Genomic DNA, 23,338 nt, shown 5'->3' on the forward strand with positions numbered 1-23,338 from the left:
TTTTGGCTTCTATGTTGTTCATTAGATTGATGGAATTTTTGCAGCACATGAATTGGCAATCTTAACAAACTTTATTAAGATATAAGAGTTTGTTACCAGGTGAGAGTATAACGGAATCAGTAGCGTCCAGTTAACACCATGTGCAAAAGACTCAGACCAGGCAGAGGAATTGAAAAGAACAAAGGAAACTTTACTCTTGGTTGTTGAGTTGAAATATAAATAAGTTCTGCAATCGTACAATGTCCATGTAGTTGCATAAGATCAATAACTAATCAATCAGCATCAATATATAAAGAAGCCGCTCCTCATAGGGCTTGTTCTCCAGACCCTGAATCATTTTAGTCGCCCTCCTCTGGACGCTTTCCAGCTTGTCAACATCTCCCTTCAACTGTGGTGCCCAAAATTGGACACAGTATTCCAGGTGTGGTCTGACCAAGGCAGAATAGAGGGGGAGCATAACTTCCCTGGATCTAGACGCTATTCCCCTATTGATGCAGGGGAATAGCGTCTAGATCCAGGGAAGTTATGCTCCCCCTCTATTCTGCCTTGGTCAGACCACACCTGGAATACTGTGTCCAATTTTGGGCACCACAGTTGAAGGGAGATGTTGACAAGCTGGAAAGCGTCCAGAGGAGGGCGACTAAAATGATTAAGGGTCTGGAGAACAAGCCCTATGAGGAGCGGCTTAAAGAGCTGGGCATGTTTAGCCTGCAGAAGAGAAGGCTGAGAGGAGACATGATAGCCATGTACAAATACGTGAAGGGAAGTCATAGGGAAGAGGGAGCAAGCTTGTTTTCTGCTGCCCTGCAGACTAGGACACAGAACAATGGCTTCAAACTACAGGAAAGGAGATTCCACTTGAACATCAGGAAGAACTTCCTCACTGTGAGAGCTGTTCGACAGTGGAACTCTCTCCCCGGGGCCGTGGTGGAGGCTCCTTCCTTGGAGGCTTTTAAGCAGAGGCTGGATGGCCATCTGTCGGGGGTGCTTTGAATGCGATTTCCTGCTTCTTAGCAGGGGGTTGGACTAGATGGCCCATGTGGTCTCTTCCAACTCTACTATTCTATGATTCTATGATTCTAGAATAGCATATTCAAACTACTTGACCGTAGCTAGAGAGCCTTTCTTTCCTGTGCTCTCTCTTGAAACTCAAATTCCCAACTGACAATCTCAGCCACCTGCCATCAAAAAGATATATTGTTTTAGGCGTGGCCTTGCCTCTGCAAAAAAAGCTCCTCTGCAGAGTTCCCTTGCAAACTAACTTTTGCAAGGATTTCTTTACACACACACATATATAGCAATTTGGCTCAGGGTTCCTAAGTTCTTTGCAGTTGTTAAAACACAGAATTGTTAACACCACAGAACCAAAAGGCTGAGATAACATTTGCATTCTGCCTTTCACAAAATTTGGCCTAATAGCACAAACTATCTCCTTCCTGGGTGGTAAAATATTTCAGTCAACTTAGCTTTGAACTAATAGAAAATAAGGTGTTCTGCATTTTTCATCTAGTAAATCATTTCATAATGTATACCAGGGTCATACCTGTGATGTGAGTGCTACCCAAAGAACATCATATTTTCATCCCAAAATAGAAAATGAAACCAAACCTACCCGGTTTTAATGTTTTAGCTTTCAGCAAGGCCGACAACTTCTTCACTAGATGCATGTCCTTTGCTCGCTCACTCTTCTTATCGCTGAAAGGTGTTTAAGGATAAATACAAAATGAACACAACAATGTGGATAAACTCAGGTGAAGGAGAGCATAGCACAAAACTCTGAAACTGATTCAAAAACAAAATGTCAATTATTATAGCAATGGGGGAAGAGAAGTCAGGAAATGCCTTTCTAGATTAAGCCATGGACTCTCCAGTCCAGAACTATTTCCAACAGTATATGGACAAACACTTCTGAAAGACCACGTAATTGACAAAACAAACTTGGGGAGGGAGGCTATGTCACCTCGTATTACTGACAAAGACATTACCCAATAACCATATAGTAATGTTTTCTTAAAAATATGAAGTATATTTTCCAGGAACTGAATGTTATTGTTTGAGTGATAAAAATGCAATACTTCTGCAAGAGGTATTTCAAGTAAAGATGTTTATGTTTTCCTGAATGTACAGTACATATTTTTATTAGAAGTGAGTAATAACTGCAAATTTATAGCACACAAGAATATCCTAGAAAGGCTCTGCTATTTTTCTGAAACAGGCAGAATATGCTGGGTTAGAGAATAATGCAAGGCTTAATGTCTCACATCGTTTCATTAAGTGGCAAGTCAGTCCGATTATACAGTGTGAAGCTCAACAAGCCTTACCTCAGTGCTAAATGAAAAGGTACATGAACCGTTTTTACTGTTCCTGAAACAGGATCAACGAGACAGATCTGATAAGTCTGTGGTTGCCAACCTTGACTCGTTATGTTGTTCAGGCCCATTATTTTATAGCCAGGATACAGCAACCTAAACAATGGTTTGGTAGAAACAATGAAAAGCAACGCCACAATTTTTTTATAGTGTTTTTAAAAGTTTTGTACACACAAACATTAAATACTTAAAATTTTGTTGCAGATAAATGTGATTCCTGAATGGACATGACAATGCTATTAAAATGAATTGCCATTAAGTCTATATTCTTACATTTAAAATTATCATCTGGCAAACTTCACCACTGTTTATCAGCAGAGCACATAGCTATAAAAAGCAGGACAAGTCTAATACATAAAAGTAAAAAATAATCTTCAAAAACGATCAGCGCATGCTTAAACCTGTCGCACCTCAGGTTCACTTCACCTTGCTATATACACCAAACTGGTTTTTAGTTTATTAGAAAATAGAAGATAAAAAGTTATTTAAAAGCAAAAGTAAAGTTCCAAAAGATTGTTGCAAAATACAGTCTTAGAGAACAATTCCAGAAATCACAAGGAATAAACAAAGTCCCAATAGAGCATGAAAAACAAGAACATGAACACATAGGCTGCAAGATAATCCAGGAAAAACCAGCGCTTGCTTCTTGATAGAACGAACGTTGCTTTGACAAAGGTTTGTCTCCAAACACATTGCTTTAATACCCTTTGCAAAGCATGAAAGCATTTCTCTGTCCTTTAACCTCCCTCTTGTTTGCGATTCTCACACTCCTCCGAACCCTGAATTCCAAACGGTCAGCTCGATCTAAAGATTCCGTTTCATCAAGGTCAGCCTGCTCGTTAGTTTGCTGAGCCTCATTATCCTCCTTTTCCAAGTCAATTTGCTAGTTTAAGTATCATCAACATCATTCCTTGCTGTGGGAAAATGAACTTGTTCCTCATCTTCTACAACAGGGACATTCTGAACCTGATTTTGAACCTGAATCCCATCATCCTCATCAGAGTCAATCTGAGGTTCCGGCTGAGTCACAACAAAACCTTCCATTTTGTGGTAGAAATGAGCACTAAAACACATTCAGGTATAAAAGACTGTGCTATATTCCTATCCTACTCTGATCTTTTTCAGCCCTTCATCATATATCCTATTTGTGGTTTCTTACCTGCAGTGCTTCCCTACATTGAAGGCTCCAACCCTTGGACCTTGCTGTGTGCTCCACACTTCCAAAATCCCCCTCCTAGGAGCATAAATCACAAGGAACTGGGCCACTCTGCTTGGCCCCTGAGGAGTGCCAAATGGAGAAGAATCCATCTTTTCTGCTTCTCTTTCATGTAAATCTTCCACTATTTGAATCCAACCAACCTGAGCATCTCGGTAGCCTGAAAACAAAAACGAAGTAATTACGTAATCTAAGCAGAAATGTTCTCTGTGTTGTTATGTCTAAACTAAAACACTGTGCTCATCTACATACTCAATCTACACTAAACCTATCAGCATTTTGTGGTAAAGGTTTGCTTTGGCTGCTCCCTGGTACATGGCTGCTTTTTTTGTTCTCCTGCAACTGCAATTGCACTGGGCATATGTGCTTAAACAAGCTGTTGTATGCAAAGTAGTACACATTCCAGGTTTGTGAGAAGTACATAATGACACAGTACATTTGCACATATAGCATTATATTCTGCACAAATTAAATTGAAAATGTAATGAGTTAATTAGTGCTGGTAGTAGGAGAGAGACAGAATGGTTTGTATATTGCCGTTTCAGTGCCTGGTACTATATATGCAGAGGCCACAAGCTTAGAATCTCTTTTCCATCATTCAGGATCCCCTACATTGCTGCATTTTAACAACTTAATTCTTAACCAAATACATTGACTCTTCCTTTCCATCTGATTTTCCAATAAATTCCAGGTTGTGGTCTGGGACAGGAAGAAAATCCAAGAAAGAGGTAACAAAGTTTCTTTAAATGTACTACTGAAATGTCAGAAATAAATACCACATCAAATGTGGTTTATGTATCCCCATAGGGCCATGGAAAGATCAACCAGCCTGATGGAAGAAAAGTTAAATCTGACCAATTGCAGAATTAATTTCGACAACTTTCAGTTTTACAGTCCAATCCAAGATTTTTTAACATTCCTCACTGGTCTGCTAGAATGTCAGGAGCAACTTGAGAAACTGCAAGTCACTTCTGGCATGAGAGATTCATAGAATCATAGAACAGAAGAGTTGGAAGAGACCTCATGGGCCATCCAGTCCAACTGCCTGCCAAGAAGCAGGAATTGGCCGTCTGCAAGCACGTTGCCCAGGGGACGCTCAGATATTTTACTACCCTGTGTGGGGCTTCTCTCATGACCCCGGATGGGAAGCTGGAGCTGAAAGATGGGAACTCACCTCGCTCCCAGGATTCGAACCGCCGACCTTTCGGTCAGTAGTCCTGCCAGCACAAGGGTTTTAACCCATTGTGCCACCAGGGATTAGAATACCTGATATTTGTGTCAACATTCTAAGTTTCTCACATATACTGTAATGTATGCATACTTTGAGAAATACTGTTATGGTTAGCAAGCAGCCTTTAACAAGATTCATGCTGTGAGGAGAACAAAACCAAAAGGACCACCAAATTGCTACCACTGATTTCTTCCCAATGATTCTGAAAAACAAGTACTGAGGTTCCTTCCCCTCCAGAAATCTGCACAGAAGGCTTTTTGTTGTGCCAACACAGTCATATTATACATCTCAACAACACACTGTAAGACACAGGAAAAAATCTATTTCCAGGAGTCTGCAAGGAAAGCAAAAACTCTGTTAAAGGCGTCCTCCATTCACATTCAAGATGTTCAATCAAGATATGTCATGATTTGAAATTGGAAGGAAGAGATTAAAGTGCCTAAAGGGAATACTCTACCAAATGTGAATTATATTAAGCATACACATGAATACATATGCATCAGAGAGGGATTGCCCCCTAGCAACATTCAAAACTAAACTACAGACGCTGCAATATCAGACCTGAAGTCTAATCTTGTGAACTGTTTATCTGCTTTTTAAAATTACCAGCAATCACTGGGACAACCTTATGGCTAAAAATGAAATCCACACCATCTCTCAAATACATAAGCTGCTATGACACAAGATACATCAGTATGTCGAACCTTTCCACATACGAACAGAAAGTCCTCTTGTAACATCCAATAAAAGAACACGTCCAAAATCATCTGTTACTGCTGCCAAAGAGTTACAAGGAGAAAGGCAAATCCTTTCTCCATGGCGACGAGAATCTGGAATTCCAAACCTAGGACCAAATAAAATTAAACATGTAAGCTGCTCTCCAAAAATGGCATTCTTGATTACTCAATGTAACAACATATTCATGAAATATTAATTATACTGTCATAACTTTTCTGGCATTCCTAATACTGGAACATAAATCAAAAGATTTAAATTTAACAAACTGCTTTTTAAAAAAGAAAATCTCCCAGCATTCATGCTATTACATAAAATGTTCGTTGAGTACTTCTCTCTTCCTGTTTTTTTGCTGATATTCCCCTCAATATGACCTAACACTGAAGCAAGGAAGGAATGAACGTTTAGAATGTTAAATCTTTTTGTATTGGGAAGTGTATGAATTCTTAATGCACTCAGGTTTTGGTATAATGTGAACAAAAGCAGCCTTTCTCTCCATGATTCTATTATTATAATCAAAGAATAATGCCCTATCCAAAGAGAATACATTCCCAAACTTCATGGATGTGCAAAATTAATGACAATGAAATAACAGGGAACCCTATTGAAATGAAGGACTTCTGGGCCCAAAGTAACATACAGCCATATTAGAGGACATAGAAAATGCCTAGATGACACATGTTATTGAATGTGGATAAATGAAACCATAACTACCAGTCCTGCTGACACAGAGGTCATACTGTAGTTTGCTGACTAATAAATACATAAATAGTTTGTGAGGATAAACTATATAGTCTGTGGATTTAGGAGAAGAAAACATCTCATAAGAAGAGGCTAGTACTATGAAAGGGGAAGAAAATGCATGTGATAAAAGGCACCTTCTTTTTTATTTATATAGTACTAAACCTAGGTGACCTATGCCTGAAGCAATCCCACCAGCACTTTTACAAACTCCCAAGGTAGCCAGAGTTAAGAGCAAATTGGGCAAAGTGAGAGAGCATGCCATGTGACAGCTGAATAAAGTGGTTTTGTTTGAATGCTAATGTGCACCTGGATAAAAAGTTTCAGATTTGCATATATCTCAGTCACAGTTTAGCATTAAGAGAAACAACAGGTTTAGCTTTCTAAAACTCTGTCCTATAAATACTTGCCTGACAGCTAAAGGAGTTGCAGGCTCAACCTTGGGTTTCTGCTTCTGTACAGGCTCTTCTTCTTGCTTGTTCTTCCAGCCAAGCCAACCACTTGAAAAAGAGAACTCAATAGAATCACGGTCTCAGTTTAAACAACAAACCCACAATAAGCTAATTCATTATATTTTCAGTCTATTTTGTATTACCTGGCAGCATGAAAAAATGCAGATGTCAGCTTACTTGCAACCGCTAAGGCAACATGAGACAACAATGGCTGTGAACTACCCTAAAGGGAAAATAGAAGGTTGTTTATAAATGGTCTACGTATTGATAATTCTTTGCAAACATTAGTTTCTGGCAAAAAAACTTTATTTATTCTACAAGTAATTTAAAATCTTGGCGGTCTGCAAAAATGAGACTGGGAGCTGTTTGAGGTCGACATAAGCACTCCACTCCTGGATTTTCAGTAAGTTAAGGCAGAGACAAGAAGATTGGGGGGGAGGTATTTTTTTAAACTAGAACCCAGAGATCTACCAGAGAACCTGGTGTAAAAGATCTGTACTCAAAACAGAGTAATTCAGAGTCCAGGAATTTGTATTAATAAACAGAATAAAATTACAGTACCTTCACATAATAATCAATTTCTAGGTGGCACAGACTTTATGGGAAGGAGGGGATTCTTTCATTGCTTGAATTGCCAGCCAGTCAGATCAAAAGTCTTTGCAGATATAATGCAAACCAATATACTGATAGATTCTGATCTAACTTCTGTCCACACCTAAGGAATACCACTAATAAGGCAACATTCATAAATTATTCTGCTCTCACTTGTGATCTTCTCCTGACCCAACCCCCAATAAACAGCAGTTCTGCATATAAACAAAATAAAAGGTATACTGAGGTATCTTTTTTATTCCACAACAAGCCAGTATTTCAAACTGACTAGTTCATAATATACATACCTCAAGAGCATAAAAGAAACCAGTGAAAGGATTTGATCCCACCGTTATATATTGAGACATAGCAGGAGGGTTGTTCTTTATTGTTGCATTAAATCCACCAATAGTGGAAGCAGTCTTCATTTGATCAAAAGGTGACAGAGTCATGATGCCTATTTTGTTTTAAAAGAAATAGATATCTTTATTTAAGAGTGCTTTACACACTGACATTTCATTAATAGCTATGAACTACTATAGTACATCAAAGACATCACACCCACATACACATATATATAATTTTTGATAATCACTTTTTAAAAGTCCTTTCACAAGTGACCAAAGTATGGCACTCAGGGATTTTCACAAATGAAAATTCAGAATAAATACCTGTCAGTAACAATATCCATTAAACCCTTTCTGAAACAAGAACAGTTTTAAAAAGAAATAGAGAATCAGGAATAGTATTTAGTTATCCTAAAGCTTTATGAACTTTAAACATGTTACTGTGTTATACAAATGATTTTTCGTTATTATTACAAGCTGCTATGTTCTCACACTGAGGAATAAAACACGATTATCCATTATATAATGCTGACCAACATACTACTTACCAACACTAACATGATCAACTATGGTATCCACATCTTGCAGGCCCCATTTCTTATAGGCTAATGGAGGAGGCTGAACATTTTCATTGCCTGAAGCTGCAGCTGCCCATTTTGTTAAACAGAAAGAAACAGATTACAGAAGGCCATGAGTCAGATTGAAAGTGTCATATTCAGCCAGAATACAGTACAGGGAAGGAGTACAAACTATTCTTTAACTGAATAGCTAAAATGTTGAAATATATTTATTTTGTATCTTTCTTATGCTATGTAAGTACAATGAATACAGGTTGACCATCCCTTCAAAATTCCAAACTATCCACATGAGTGCTGAAGTAACGACACCTTTCTTTTTGATAGTTCAATGTAGACAAATGTAGATTTAATGACTGATTTGTTTCAGTCATTAAATCATTTAAAATGTTACCTTCTGGCTATGTGTTTGATATATATATAACATAAATGAATGTCATGTTTGTGTCCCATCTACAAGACAAAGCATAGCCAAATATTCCAACAACTGAAAAAATTCAAAATTCAAAACACTTCTGATCTCAAACATTTTATACAAGGGCTACCCAACTTGTTGCAATTTTAATCCAAGAAACAAGGTATTGCTATAACCCTATAGACTGAAGGTGGGGAAAGCACATTCTGCCAAACTGTTTTGCCATCACACAAGGAGCCTCATGCGCCCTACCCCACCATGAACATCCACAACATGGATATTATATTGTATCCAGCCTGAAGTAAATGGGGAAAAAAAATGTAAATTGTAGCCCACAAAAGTGTATTATTATAATAAATCTGTTAGTCTTTAGGATGTGCCTATCTACTGAATCTTTTTGATGAAAGTGTTTAGTACAACTAATGCTTTGGAAATATATTGGAATGACTGAAGTTCTCACTTTTTGTTTATAGCCTGGATAGAAAATTTATTTAATTGTGTTCTAAGTTGAACGTAGAAAGCTTCTCATTGAGCTCAATGATGCAAACACAAGATGCAAATACAACTAGCAAATATTTTCTCCTAACATGCAAATTCACAATGGCATTCTTGTAGATGTTAGTGAAGAATAAACAAATATTGTTTCAGCACGGGAAATCAAAATAGATGAGGTTTAGGTGGGAATGTGAACCTACCTCTTGCTACTTGATTTCGACACGCACGGAGGGACTGAAATAAGCTGAAACCATCAATGGTCACAACCGCTGCAGGATATAGGATGCTCAGTTCCTCATTCTGAACAAAGGAAGATCACTGAACACTTAATTGTAACAGAATAAATATTCTGTAAGCAACCAATAAATACAAATCCAGTAAGTTTATTACATTTACTAAGAAACTGCCTGGCTCCCAAACAATAAGTCGACACTTAGTTGAGTCAAGGAACTCAGGAAAAATTGTAAAATAAAACATTAACACATTTTGCTCAGTGAACACAGAAACACCTCATTGATCTAGATACCTCTGCAAGTAATACAGCAATCTAGGGTTGGCTGTATGTAACAAAATCTCATAACCTTTCATTTTTAATCATTTCCAAACAACGATCAGCCTAAACCATTATGAATGTCAACAACATAATGAGGAACCATGATTAAAGAAACTATGGAGGATGACTCTGAACAAGAAAGAATAAAGGTGGAAGCACAAACAAATCTATAGCCATGATTGTGGTTATATCAGTTCAGTACTACTGTATTTGATTCACGTAAACTAGATTTATACAGGGAACAACTATACTTTAGTTTTAACAGTTTCACTGTTTTATGTATCTAACTCAATACCTGTTCTGTTACTCCAGGATGTCGTGGAATCTCATACGTTCTGCACTTGAGCTGCAAGACTGGATCTTCATTTAAAAGCTGTGCCAAGAGCAGTACTCCATTCTAAAGTGGGGAAACAGCAAATGTAAACATATGTTATTAATGGTGATTAGGTGAGGGAGAGGAAAATGTACAATGTGTCATCTAACAGCTAAGTTACAAGTCACAATGCATCTGTTCACACAGAATGTTTTTCTAACACTTTCCAGACAGAAAAATATGTATAGTTTTTGAACAGTGAATTTTTTATTCTGCTTTTGCTGCAAATACACTTGAATAAACATCTTAGTAACTGCTCTCTTTTCACAGCATTAGCATAAAAATATAGGCATCTAACTTTAAAGCAATCTTGATTATTTCTGTGCAGGAAATGTGTGCTATGTAAAACCACCCTTAGCAAGCAGATAATGATGTTAACTAACTCACCTCAGTGTAGAAGCGAACATAGCCAGAGGTAAAGCCTACAACAATACAGGTCCAATCAGGGCGGCCTGTGGAGCTCCTGTCTCATGCAAAGAAAGTAAAAAGAATCAACTCTTATTCTCAGTTAAAGCACAGCCTCCATAATTTTGATGAGAATTATCATGCACGTATCTGGTAGCAGCCAAGGCTATTTACAGCATTTTATCTGGTTAAAAAAATCATTCTTACCTCTTTTGACTTGCCAGTGGAATACACAATACACTGCTTACACACTCACTAGAAATAAAATAAAATACCATGTTATTAAACATTTAATTCTCAAGACTGTCACACAGAGATCAGAACTGTTAATCTCAGTAAAATTACAAGATAATGCAAAACTACCTACTGCTTACTTGATTTTGGTGTTCTTTGTAAAAAAAAAAAAAAAATCTGGGTTATACAATCTGAATACAGCTCCAGAACAAACTTCTCACAAAGGAATCCTGTTTCTTAGTGTCCTGTTACTAATCATTGTATAGTTTCTGTTCCTAATGCCTCATTTGCCAAAATGTTTAGGATATTGTTTTAATTTTAATGTGAAACTACATGAGCAATAAGACACTTTCAACCTCCTGAAGATCATACAACAAGTAAATGTTAAGTGACATTGAGAGACTCCTTGGATATCCCCTTTAAAATTTGTCAGAAAAATACATGAGAAACCACTTGCCCATATGTATTCTAAAGCATATAACTCAACAGAAGGCACAGTCCATGGAAAGGACACTGCACATATCACACAATAATGAACAATTGGAAACAAGGAGTTCAAGACAGCTGAAAACTGATGTCACGTTATTATTGTTGGATTTTAGATGACTACTGTGAATGAACTAAAGCTTGTGAAAATTAAAATTCATGATGTTCTTTCAGAGATCTTAATATTAGATCAACAAATACAAGCTCTCCTTCACACATGGCAACCACAGTGGGATAAGCACTATGTAACTTTACTCAGTAAAACATGAGGGGCAGTTCTTTAATGCAAGGCATTTCTCAGCATATGCATTGTTGAGTGTGCTCATGTTTTCCTCCAACAGAATGCTCTTTATTTCAACTTACTGCTGTCAATACATAAAAATAAAATGCATTTTCCATATAAGTTTTGAATCTGAAAATGTGAATAGTCACACATATTAATCACCACTTGGAGTGATTAATTCAGCAATACCTCTCAACACCCATTGTCTTCTTCCTAACTGTCCTGCATCCAACTCAGTGTCTGTACCACCATGCTACCTAAGTGGAAGTGAACATTTCACACAAAACAAGCAATGGAAATCAGAAGTCATATTGAGAGGATACAAAGAATTTCCACATTGTGTTGTCGAAGGCTTTCATGGCCGGGATCACAGGGTTGTCCAAGCATGTGGACAACTTTAACAGAAAGGAAGAAACCATGAAAATGAACAAAATCTGGCTACCAGTATTACAAAACTCCAAAATCAAAACAGTAGATGGGAACCAACACAATGAAGGCTTGACTGAACAAAGGATGCCCCCAGGCAAGGGACAAAACATCTCCAATGCTAATTAGGGCGATTAACAGAAACATTAAGGCTGGCTCCCAGTGACAAAGGACTCTTGCCACACCTTGGACACAGATATATATTCTTTCCTTTCCTTACTTAGTTTATCCATACCTCACAACCTCTGAGGATGCCTGCCATAGATGTGGGCGAAACGTCAGGAGAGAATGCTTCTGGAACATGGCCACACAGCCCGAAAGACATACAACAATTTCCACATTGTTAGAGAAGCAGCAACAGCAACAACAGAAACAGAATATTTAGCTCTCAAAACTCCCATATTATTGGGAGGAAGTTTTAATGCAAATTTTAGGTAATCTAGAGCAGAATAGAGCAAAACGTGTTTGCATGTTTAGATCATCACAGAGATTTAGAAGGGAACATAAAAATAAGTGACATTCTTAGTCACAGCATATTCTGGTTTCCATACCTACCCTTCTTCAACATTCAAGGAGCCACTCCAACCAACAGCATACTGCATTTCTTCTTTCCCCTTTTCCCGGTGTTTCCATTTGGCTGGAGAAAGAATAGTAATATATATAGGATATATCTACTTGCAAGACAAGATCTTTCAAGTTTATTTATAAGATTGAACTGCTCAATTATCTGCCATTTGGGTGTAAGAAGATCTGGGTAAGTGCACAACTGACCTACACTTTTAGATCACATCCAGTATTACCATTCAGATTTCTCCACAGTTTAAGAGACATTTGTGAAAATTTAAGATATTTCTGAGATTTACAGTCTGACCTGCTATGTTAACACATGCTGTAAAATTTTATACTGTAGTTCAGAGCTTGAAATTTCTGGCTTTACATCAAAAGTGAACAAAGATATAAAAAATGTTGGCAGACCAAACTGTTGGACACAGTTTTTAAATACTTAATGGTGTAAACCTGTTAATTTCACTGCATTTCTAAAATTTATTGTTCAGCCTTGATGTATGTAGATTGGCAATTAAACTTTATTGTGAATGTATTTGTTGACAACATCTAATCACTTAACTATTGCATTTTCTCCTCCAAACAAGGACAGTGTTTAATTTTTTTTAAAGGAATTCCCCTGTCTAGAACAATCATTTGCACACTTATTTAGAACTAATGTAAAGACTCCAAAGATCATTCAGTTGTCATTAAATCTGTAGCTATATCAATTTTTTCTTGGATTCCGTTTTGGATTCTGTAAATGGAAAGCCTTCTTTCTGTTCATGGGAATGACTGACTGCTATTCAGCATAGAGTCCAATAGAAGAAATTATTTATATAATAAGAAATAGTAAATTATCATCACCATTAGTAGTAATACTGTTTATCTCCTAAAACTACTACTAAAGGCAGCATACAATTTAAAAAGGACAGATGAATACAACAAAGATAGAGATTAAAAAGGAATTAAATAAGTCACAGTATTAAAACAGGCCAAATATACACTTAAATGATAAAATGCAATGAAAAACAGGAGTTTCACAAAATACAGCACTCCTTAGCCCATACTTTTAAAATGTTCTATATTAAAAGCTTGTAAAAAGGTTTTGTCAAGGAGAAAACTATTCTGGCCTTCCTCAGAAGGGAGTTGGAAGGTTCAGGGACCCACTCTCTTGTCTGTCACAATGGTGGGACTGAGGAATGTTCTCCCTTGAAGATGTCAGTAGGGTGATACGTTCTGTCAGATAGCCAGAACCTGAGCCATATAGGGCTTTTTCTCAAGACCAGCACTTGGATTGTACCCAGAAATATATTGGCAGCCAGTGGAGCTGTTGCAACAGAGGAGTTGTGCACTCCCTGTAGCCAGTTCCAGTTAGCAATCTGGCTGCAGCTCTTTATACTTGCTGAAATTTCTGAACACTCGTCAAAGGCAGCCTCATGTAATACAAAAAATAATCCAAACAGGATGTAACCAAGGCATTTATCACCATTGCTAGATTTTGCATCTCAAGGAAATGGTGCAATCGGCACACAAGCTTTAAAGGTGCAAAAGTATTCCAGGCAACCACAGAAACTTGGGCCTCCAAGTTCAAGGCTGAGTTCAGGAGTACAGTCAAACTGCAAACCTATCTCTTCAGGAAGAGTTTAATTTCATCTAATGAAGGCTGAATCTCTATTCCCTGATCTGCCTTTGAACTGACCAGGAGAACCCAGTCCATTAGTAATGACAGACACCAGTTTAGAACAAAAACGGCCTCCTTGCAATGACGTGGAAAGAAGTAATAGAACGGGGTTACATTTGCATAGCATACCTAAAAAAACAGTTGACCTCTCCCAGAAGTTCCACAAATATGTTAAATAGTATGGGAGACGGAAAAAGAACCCTGATGTATTCCCCCCCCCCCCCCCAGTTTATGATTGATCAGGAGTCCCTAAGCACCAAGTTAGGATTTGCCTCAAAAGGAAAGAAATGGGCCATTATAAAGCAGTGCCCCCAAGTCCTATCCCAGCAAAGTGGCCCAAAAGGATACCATGGTCAACAGCATCAAAGGCTGCTGAGTGGCCAGCAGAACCAGGGACACACTCCTCCTGTCCAGCTCCTAACACAAGTCACCCACCAAGGCACAAGTCACCCACCAAGGCAACCAAAGTTGTCTCTGTTCCATGACCAGTGGTGCATAGTACAAAAATATTTCCCACAGTAACAATTTCTAATAACTAGGCCAAATACTAAACAAACAGTGTAGAAAACAATGTGATGGAAACAATTGGCTGCTACCTGTTGTTTTTCAAGGTATTGAACACTTTTTTAGAAAAAAGTTTCACAGAGGCCATTCACAAAGAAAAATGATTGAGAATGAACAAGACTATTTTACAATCAAATTGCTTTTTAAGCATAATAATATATATCAAATTATTAATGAAACACACATCACAGACAGATTCAATTATACTGTATTAACAAAGCACAACTATTTGAAATCATTGGCCAGTCATGCATATGCCCAGATTTTGTGGCAGATAATCAAAACTTCAATTTACCAGACTGTAGCAAGAAAAAGCAGATAACAGTGAGGAAAGAATGGGAGCTGTTTATTTCAGTTTTTCCTGTGAGAAAAATTAGGAGCAGAATTTGTGGGAAAAAATGTTTTGGTACCTAGGAGCAAATAATTATGAATTTCATGTTCATCTATAATAGGAATAACAGAAAGTTGTAGATAACATGAATGATGAAAACCCCAATTGCTTTAAACTCATTTTAAGTTTACTTATGAGTCTCAATGCAAATTATAAATTTTATCTGAAAACTGCTACTGACTTTCAAAGTAGAGCAACAAAAATAAAAGAGACATATACTTACGCACAAAAAACACAGCTTTCTGCTCACGAGCAATTACCATGAGGTCATTTGTTGGTGACAAGGATAAGATACAATCCTGAAGCCAGGAATTTGCCTGTGTTTTGGCAGTTGATTCCTCTTCCTCTTCCTGCTGACAGAAATGTTAAAGTTATTAATTTGGGCTGGATACAGTGATAAAAAGTAAAATCCAGCAGAAATAGGATTTCCCACTACAGTCTTCCACGATCCTCCATAACCTGATCCAGAGGGCAGGAAAACCCTTCAGATAATTTCTTTCCCTAAGAGCCGCAGAAGGGAAGGAAAGACAGCATTAGATTTAGACCAATGTGCAAAAATGTGGAACAAAGAATTTAACTTTTCACACTGAAGTTATAACTCATGGAGATAAAATATTATTAGCAACAATAAAGTGCCATTAATACAAAGGCAAGTTATAAAGATTTAACACAATAAAATAAAGATAATCACACCAGTAATAGGAAGGGAATCTCTATGACAGCCAGTATGTAAACTGAATATGTGAACTAAATCTTCCAAATTTAATTATTGAAGGAGCACGCTTCAACAGGTATTCAAAGGATGGTTCATAATTTCTGAGAAGCAATGCAGTCTCATCACTGAGAGGGGACATGACAGCCATGTTTAAATATTTGAAACAATGTCAATGTTGAGAAAGGGGGGAGCTTTTTTCTTCTTCTCTAGAAGTTTTTAAGCATCAATTGAGGGTGCTATGGTCATGTATTTATGCATGGTAGAGGATTGGACTGGATGACTTTGTGGTGTCTTCCAACTCTATGATTTTGTGATTCATTTATAAGAGAGATAATTAACAATGAATGCTTACAGGTTCTTGTGTTTCTGATTCCTCCCAGGCTCCCCAGCCATCTTCTTCCCAGTTTGATGCTTTTCCTAGTATTAAAAATAATTTGGTTTAGGAAAATCATAAATGTGATCTTTTTCTATGCAAAGATGAAATATTCCGTCTACATACTCATAAAACTATAGCAACAGCTTCCATCAAGAAATGCGTTACATCTTTAAAAAGTAATGTATATTCTAGAAATCCTCATCTTACAAACTTTTATATAAAGAACCCAAAGACAGAGTAAGTTGCATAGCATGCTTCTATGAGGTAAGAGGTGCAGTGCTCCCAGTAGGGTCTCCGATGTCAGACAGGCTTTTGTTAAGGGGCAGACCAATTTGTCCAAGCAGCCTCTTGTCAGCTCAGAGATAAAGGCAGTGCCACCATAGCTAATGCTTGTTAGTTCTGCAATTAAGCCAGGAACAAAAAACATCACTGGATGGCAAAGGACAGAAGAGTAGCAAAAGTAAAAGGTGACAGAAACAGAGCCTCTTCCAATTCTGTGATTCTATGACTAGAGTTGAATATTAAGAAAACAAAAATATGTGGTGCTTTACATATCTTTAAAGCAAACAACAAATATATTGAAATAGCTGCAGGTTTTCAATACCTTGGTTTAGTCATTATTCAAAATGAAGACTGGAAACTAGCAATCAAAATAGGATTAGGACTTTGAAGTGGAGCTTTGAAGGAACTAGAACAGATTCTGAAACATAAAGCTGTATCATTAAATACTAAAATGAGGATAGACTGTGGTACTGTATTCCCCATTTCTATGTATGGCTGTGAAAGCCGGACAGTAAAGAAAGCCGATAAGAAAATAATAAAGTCTATGCCAGGAATGTTTCACACTATTTTTAAAATAGCAGGTAACAAAAAAGAGGGCAACTATACATTTTTGTGGGCTATGTTCTCTCTTCCTTCATTGAAAGTTGTGCACATCTGCTTTTGAATCCGTGATAGATTCCACACAAGCTTTTCCAATCATATTTAAAGTATATTGTGCAATGACCAAGCACTATGACACAATCTATACAGATGCAAGATTTGTTGAGTTCATTCAAACTAATAGTTTAATATACCAGTGGAGTACAGGTTGCCCGTGGACCACATGTGGCTCTTGAACCACTGATTTATGAACCCAATTGCACTTCTGCTGCTGAACTGGAAGTAGCAGCAGCCCCGCATCCATATCAAAGAAATGGCAGCTAATTCAGTTTCTTTTTTAAAATTCCTACTGTTGAGCTTGGCAGCCTTGGACATTTATGGTGTAGGAGGATGTTCTGGCACTCCTCCAGCCCACTGCTAGCTCCCATAGTTGCTATCAAATTTCATTGGCAAAAGCAAATTCAGTGGTGACCGTTTTCAGTGGTATAGCCTTCAACAGGAGTCGGATTCAAATCTGTAGTCAGTCTCCTCTTTAAATACAGAGTGGCCAAAATTATCTTCAGAATTTCAATTACATATAAAATTGAAATTTTAAGATAATTTTTGGGCACACCATTGTCAATCTGTGGTATCAACAACCAGTCTAGATGACTTTTCTGTAGCTCCCAGTCTCATTAAGTGAATAAAATGAAGATATTCTTAAATTATTCCCAGGTACCTTTTTAGGCTGTATGGCCATGTTCCAGTAGCATTCTTTACTTACGTTTCACCTGCATCTGTGGCAAGCATTCTCAGAGGATTGTTCAGAGGACTGTTGGAAATGAGGCAAGTGGAGTGTATCTATATCTGTGGACAGTACAGTCTGGGTGAAAAAGCCCTTTGTCTGTGTGAAGCAAGTGTAAATGTTGCAATTGCCAATGGATACTCTATGATAGACATCATAAGAGCTATAAGACCAAGAACAAGCCATGAGAGTAAAGACAAAGATCCACCTAAATGTTCTTACCATACATCAAGGGAACCACTGACTGCATAGGGAAGCTGATGAAGAAGCACAACCTACAAACTATCTACAGACCTACCAAGAAAATTCCACGAATGCTACATTCAGCAGAGGATAAGATAAATCCTCTAACCACTGCAGGAATCTACCGTATACCATGCAGCTGTAGACAAGTCAACATAGGGACCACCAAACACAGTACCCAAACATGAATCAAAGAACATGAAAGGTACTGCAAACTAATTCAGCCAGAACAGTCAGCTATAACAGATCACTTGATGAACCAACCTGGACACAGAATATTATTTGAGAACACAGAAATGCTGGACCACTCTGACAAATATCATGTCAGACTACACAGAGAAGCCATTGAAATCCACAAGCACATGGAAAATTTCAACAGAAAGGAGGAAACAATGTAAATGAACAAAATCTGCTTATCAGTATTCAAAAACACTAGAATCAAGACAGTAAATAAAGAACACCACTCAGTAACAGGAGAATTGAGTCCCCTTTGGGGAAATAAAGTGGGGTATAAAGAAATATAATAATTTCAGACAGAAAACAATCAAGTCTCAGTTAACACTTCCCAGGATGCCTCCAGGCAATAACACTGATTGACTTTGCAGCTGCAAGGCTACTCAATGCTAATCAAGCTTGACAACTGTAAGATTCACACCTGCTTCAAACAGACAAAGGGTTCTTTCCCGCACCCTGGACAGTCCACAGATATATATACACTCCAGTTGCCTCATTTCCAACAGAACTCTGAACAAACTTCTGAGGCTGCTTGCCATAGATGTAGGTGAAACATCAGGAAAGAATGCTACTAGAACATGGCCATACAGCCTGAAAAACTCACAACAACCCAGTGATTCCAGCCATGAAAGCCTTCAACAACACATTCCCAGGTAAGTCTCAGAAGGCAATTTTGGATTACTTTATGTCTTTTATATTAGTAAAACAAAAAATGTTTGTTGTCCTCTAGTTCTCCTCAGTGTTGAGTAGACACGAAATACTATTCCCTGAAAAAACAGTGACAAAAGGAATCCAAAACCAGAAAACTAATCAAAAATCAGAAACTACAATGGTACATAGCCTTATATAAATATTAATACATAGTCTTCCATAAATATTGTGCACAATCTTCCATAAATATTGTGAACTGTATCAGACAATTATATGAATGTAAAAAATCTACTTCCTATTTTTAAAAAATAATTTAAAAGTGAACTTATGAACACTTGAAACACTTTGTTCATAATCATTAAAGAAACTATCTATACCAGTGGTTCTCACTGGTCCCCAGATGTTTTTGCCTTCAACTCCCAGAAATCCTAACAGCTGGTAAACTGGCTGGGATTTCTGGGAGTTGTAGGCAAAAACACCTGGGGACCCACAGGTTGAGAACCACTGATGCATATCAATATCCATATTCAAATTTTTAGGAGGAAAGGTCTTTGGACAAAATATTTTTCATCAAGAACATTTACAGTATTTCATTTCCCCTCTAGGTCATCCATCTAGTTATATTAACACTGTACATGGCACCTGGGATTGCTGATACCCTTTGATATTTTTTCTTCCAACAATGTTATTGTGACAGTAGATAACAATGCTAGGCCAAATGGACAATAACTAGGCCAGTACAACTACTCAATCAGCTAGATTAAAGTAAAATTATTCTGTCTACATATTTTTAACAAGAGTTTATTAGTGCTAGTAATGACTAAGCCATTCTATAGGTTAATACTTTAAAACACCAACACAGACACATATATCTTTGTTATAAAACTGTCATGGTAAGGCAATTTATTGAACCAAAAAGCTCTCTACAGTCTGCAGGGAATGAGTCACTCATCCTTTTGCACATCATCATCAGAATTAATTTGATTATGTAGTTATTTCAGGCACCTCATAAACACCATGTTTACAAGGATTTGTTTTTCATTGCCACTTATGACTCAAATCCCACCATATCCTCATATACGCACAAGTTAACAAATCCAAACTAGAAATTAGTTATGGTAAGTGTGTTTCATTCTGTCGGATGGGAAACATACTTAAATGGGCATCTTATTAAGAATTCTTATATCTATTCTTATAATGAAGTTCCAATTATTCTAAATAACAATAAGCTAAAACACTGCCAATTCTACAATGCAGTTCCATATGTAATCTACTTCTAAATTTACAATTCATTTGTCTATATTAAAATGAAACAAGGCATGAGAAAGCTTAAGTGGTCTACTAGATAATTATATTTTGATTTTGAATTTCTACACAAGTGGTCTACTAGATAATTATATTTTGATTTTGAATTTCTACACAAGTGCAATAAAAATAATTGTAGTTTGAATGTTAATTAGAGCATTTTGGAAGCTAGCTAGATTACCCTAAACAACTAAATAAAGAGAAAAATTACCAAAATCCAATTTAAGCTGATCCTTATGGTTAATCATTGCTTATTTTTCTGAGTGAGAAGATGTAGTTGCTCAAATTATTTTTGATCTTTTCTTAAATGGGATGACTTTCCAAGGCTTGATAACACTAATTCCTATAGGAATACACCAGAGTTTTCATTGCAATTAGCATGAAGCCTGCTCTAGAAGTAGCACTGCTCCTTTTGCAGCTAGAAATATTCAAGAGTTAATTTTAAAGGTTGTTTACCCTTATTCTGTTGATGACTATTATAATTGTAAATCTTCACTATAATATTTCAAATGGAAAATCATAAATCCAACCTTTAAAGTTTTTCTTGAGGCACACTTTTTCAATTGACCCTTTTCCATTTGTATCTCTCATTCAAGCAAGACTCCTTCTTGATTGAGAAAGAATCCATTTGCCTGTTACACTTACAATAATATGTTTTGGTTTTCAGTTTTATTCTTAATAAAGTAACAAATTGCTCCACTGATAGATAAATAGATAGATAGCTAGACAGATAGATAGATGTTGAATTGTATTTGTGTGTGAGTCTTGGAGCTGAGTTGAGGAGTTAACAGCATTGCTGATGCTCTAAATGGAATTCACATTTTTGAACAAGGTGGGAAGTGATTCCTCTGGAATTCAGGTCAATTCTTTCAATAGCAACGTTCATCAGAAATTTCCTCTGTTGAGAAACCTCAATGACATAATGTTCTTCCCTTGAACACTCAATCAGAATAAATATTAACAAGGTTATTCTTTCCTGTGTGCCTTCAAACCACTTCTGAATTATAGTACTGTAACCCTAAAACTGATCTATCAAACAATTTTCTGGGTAGAATTTGTTCAGAGGAAATTTGCCTTTGTCTTTCTCTGAGAATGAGAATTGTGACTTGTCCAAGGTCAATGGTTTTCAAGGTTGAGTGAGGATTCAAATCCTGGTCTCCAAATGTCCATTACTCAAAGTGCTACACCACAGTGATTTTCACTGGCAAATTTAAACAAGACTTTTTATCAAAGTATGTATTTTGTAAAGTTTTAAAATTTTATAAAGTTTGAAACTGCACTGCTTGTTACACTGTTTAATGTCTTTGGTTGCATCACACTAGCACTAATGCAGTTTGACATCACTTTAACTGCCATTGCTCAATGCTATGAAATAATACGAGTTGTATTTTTACAATGTCTTCAGTTTTCTCTGCCAATAATATGTGTCTCACCAATTTACACCACCCACAATATCACTGAGTCACTGCTGTTAAAGTGGTGTCAAACTGCATTAAATCTTACAGAAAGACAGGAATTTTGGCCCCTTCCACATAGCTGAATAAAATCCCACATTTTCTGCTTTGCACTGGAATATATGGCAGTGTGAACTCAGATAACCCAGTTCAAAGCAGATATTGTGAGATTTTCTGCCTTGATATTCTGAGTTATATGGCTGTGTGAAAGGGCCCTTTGTCTCAGACATGACCCTGAGGGCCCTTCCACACAGCCTTATATCCCAGAATATCAAGGCAGAAAATCCCACTATCTGAGTGTGGACTCAGATAATCCAGTTCAAAGCAGATATTGTGGGATTTTCTGTCTTGATATTCTGGGATATAGGGCTGTGTAGAAGGGCCCTAAGAGGGCTGTCTTCCTACCTTCTTTCTATGTGCTTACTCAGTTCTTATCAATTTGCTTGTGTTGAGAACTTGATTGTGCAAAGACTTTCAGCCTCAGAAAAATAAGGTCATCTTAGGGCCGCACGTGTCAGAAATGACTTGAAAACATACAACAACAACAACAACAACAACAAAAACAACAACATTCAGTGGAATTCAATCAATCTTACCACTCAGTAAGCAAATAAGTAAGTACAGTAGAGTCTCACTTATCCAAGCCTCGCTTATCCAAGCCTCTGGATAATCCAAGCCATTTTTGTAGTAAATGTTTTCAATATATCGTGATATTTTGGTGCTAAATTTGTAAATACAGTAATTACAACATAACATTACTGCGTATTGAACTACCTTTTCTGTCAAATTTGTTGTATAACATGAAGTTTTGGTGCTTAATTTGTAAAATCATAACCTAATTTGATGTTTAATAGGCTTTTCCTTAATCCCTCCTTATTATCCAAGATATTCGCTTATCCAAGCTTCTGCCGGCCCCTTTAGCTTGGATAAGTGAGACTCTACTGTAATGTTAAGTCACATATTGTCAGCACTGTTGGATGTATTGAGTTTCTTTCCTGTGCACTTTCAGGCAGGTGTCAGAGAGACAGAGTAAGTCAATCAGCTTTCTAGGCACTACCTATCCCAGGGGTCCCCAAACTAAGGCCCGGGGGCCGGATGCGGCCCTCCGAGGTCATTTACCTGGCCCCCGCCCTCAGTTTTATAATATAATATATTGTATATACATATAATATTGATAATAATATTATAATGTAATACAATATAACACTAATAATAATACCATAAAATAATATTAATTACATACTCTATATTACATATAATATTACTAATAATATTACAGTATAGTGGTATAGTTCAATAAAGTAATATATAGATGCTAATATTGTGCTATGCTAATAATATAATATATTGTATGTACATATAATTTGTAAGCCACCCTGAGTCCCCTTTGGGGTGAGAAGGGTGTGATACAAATGTAGTAAATAAATAAATAATAATTAAATACATTTTAGACTTAGGCTCGCCCAAAGTCTGAAATGACTTGAAGGCACACAACAACAACAACAACAACAACAGCAGCAACCCTAATTAACTTGACTATCTCATTGTCCAGAAGCAGAAGCACACTTCCCATTGAAATCCTGAT

General features: G+C 37.0%; 1 protein-coding gene across 3 annotated transcripts in view; it reads right to left on the reverse strand.

Moving 5' to 3' along the window:
• The window catches only part of rab3gap2 (RAB3 GTPase activating non-catalytic protein subunit 2), a 54,843-nt gene that overhangs the window by 27,014 nt on the left and 4,491 nt on the right, over positions 1 to 23,338 (reverse strand). The window contains exons 2-16 of one of the 3 annotated variants that reach the window (XM_003215990.4): positions 16,177 to 16,241; positions 15,333 to 15,459; positions 12,483 to 12,564; positions 10,706 to 10,753; positions 10,481 to 10,556; positions 10,016 to 10,117; positions 9,368 to 9,467; positions 8,231 to 8,329; positions 7,644 to 7,792; positions 6,888 to 6,967; positions 6,703 to 6,792; positions 5,521 to 5,660; positions 3,529 to 3,745; positions 2,322 to 2,465; positions 1,613 to 1,695 (exon numbers count right to left, since the gene is read on the reverse strand). In XM_003215990.4, the coding sequence (XP_003216038.2) occupies positions 1,613 to 1,695; positions 2,322 to 2,465; positions 3,529 to 3,745; positions 5,521 to 5,660; positions 6,703 to 6,792; positions 6,888 to 6,967; positions 7,644 to 7,792; positions 8,231 to 8,329; positions 9,368 to 9,467; positions 10,016 to 10,117; positions 10,481 to 10,556; positions 10,706 to 10,753; positions 12,483 to 12,564; positions 15,333 to 15,459; positions 16,177 to 16,241 (1,602 nt within the window). Of the gene's footprint in view, positions 1 to 1,612; positions 1,696 to 2,321; positions 2,466 to 3,528; positions 3,746 to 5,520; positions 5,661 to 6,702; positions 6,793 to 6,887; positions 6,968 to 7,643; positions 7,793 to 8,230; positions 8,330 to 9,367; positions 9,468 to 10,015; positions 10,118 to 10,480; positions 10,557 to 10,705; positions 10,754 to 12,482; positions 12,565 to 15,332; positions 15,463 to 16,176; positions 16,242 to 23,338 lie in introns of all 3 variants that reach the window. The other 2 variants (XM_062972279.1, XM_008125863.3) reach the window with 2 other exon arrangements.

This window comes from Anolis carolinensis, chromosome 1 (genome assembly GCF_035594765.1).
Source record: "Anolis carolinensis isolate JA03-04 chromosome 1, rAnoCar3.1.pri, whole genome shotgun sequence".
Lineage (NCBI taxonomy): Eukaryota > Metazoa > Chordata > Lepidosauria > Squamata > Dactyloidae > Anolis > Anolis carolinensis.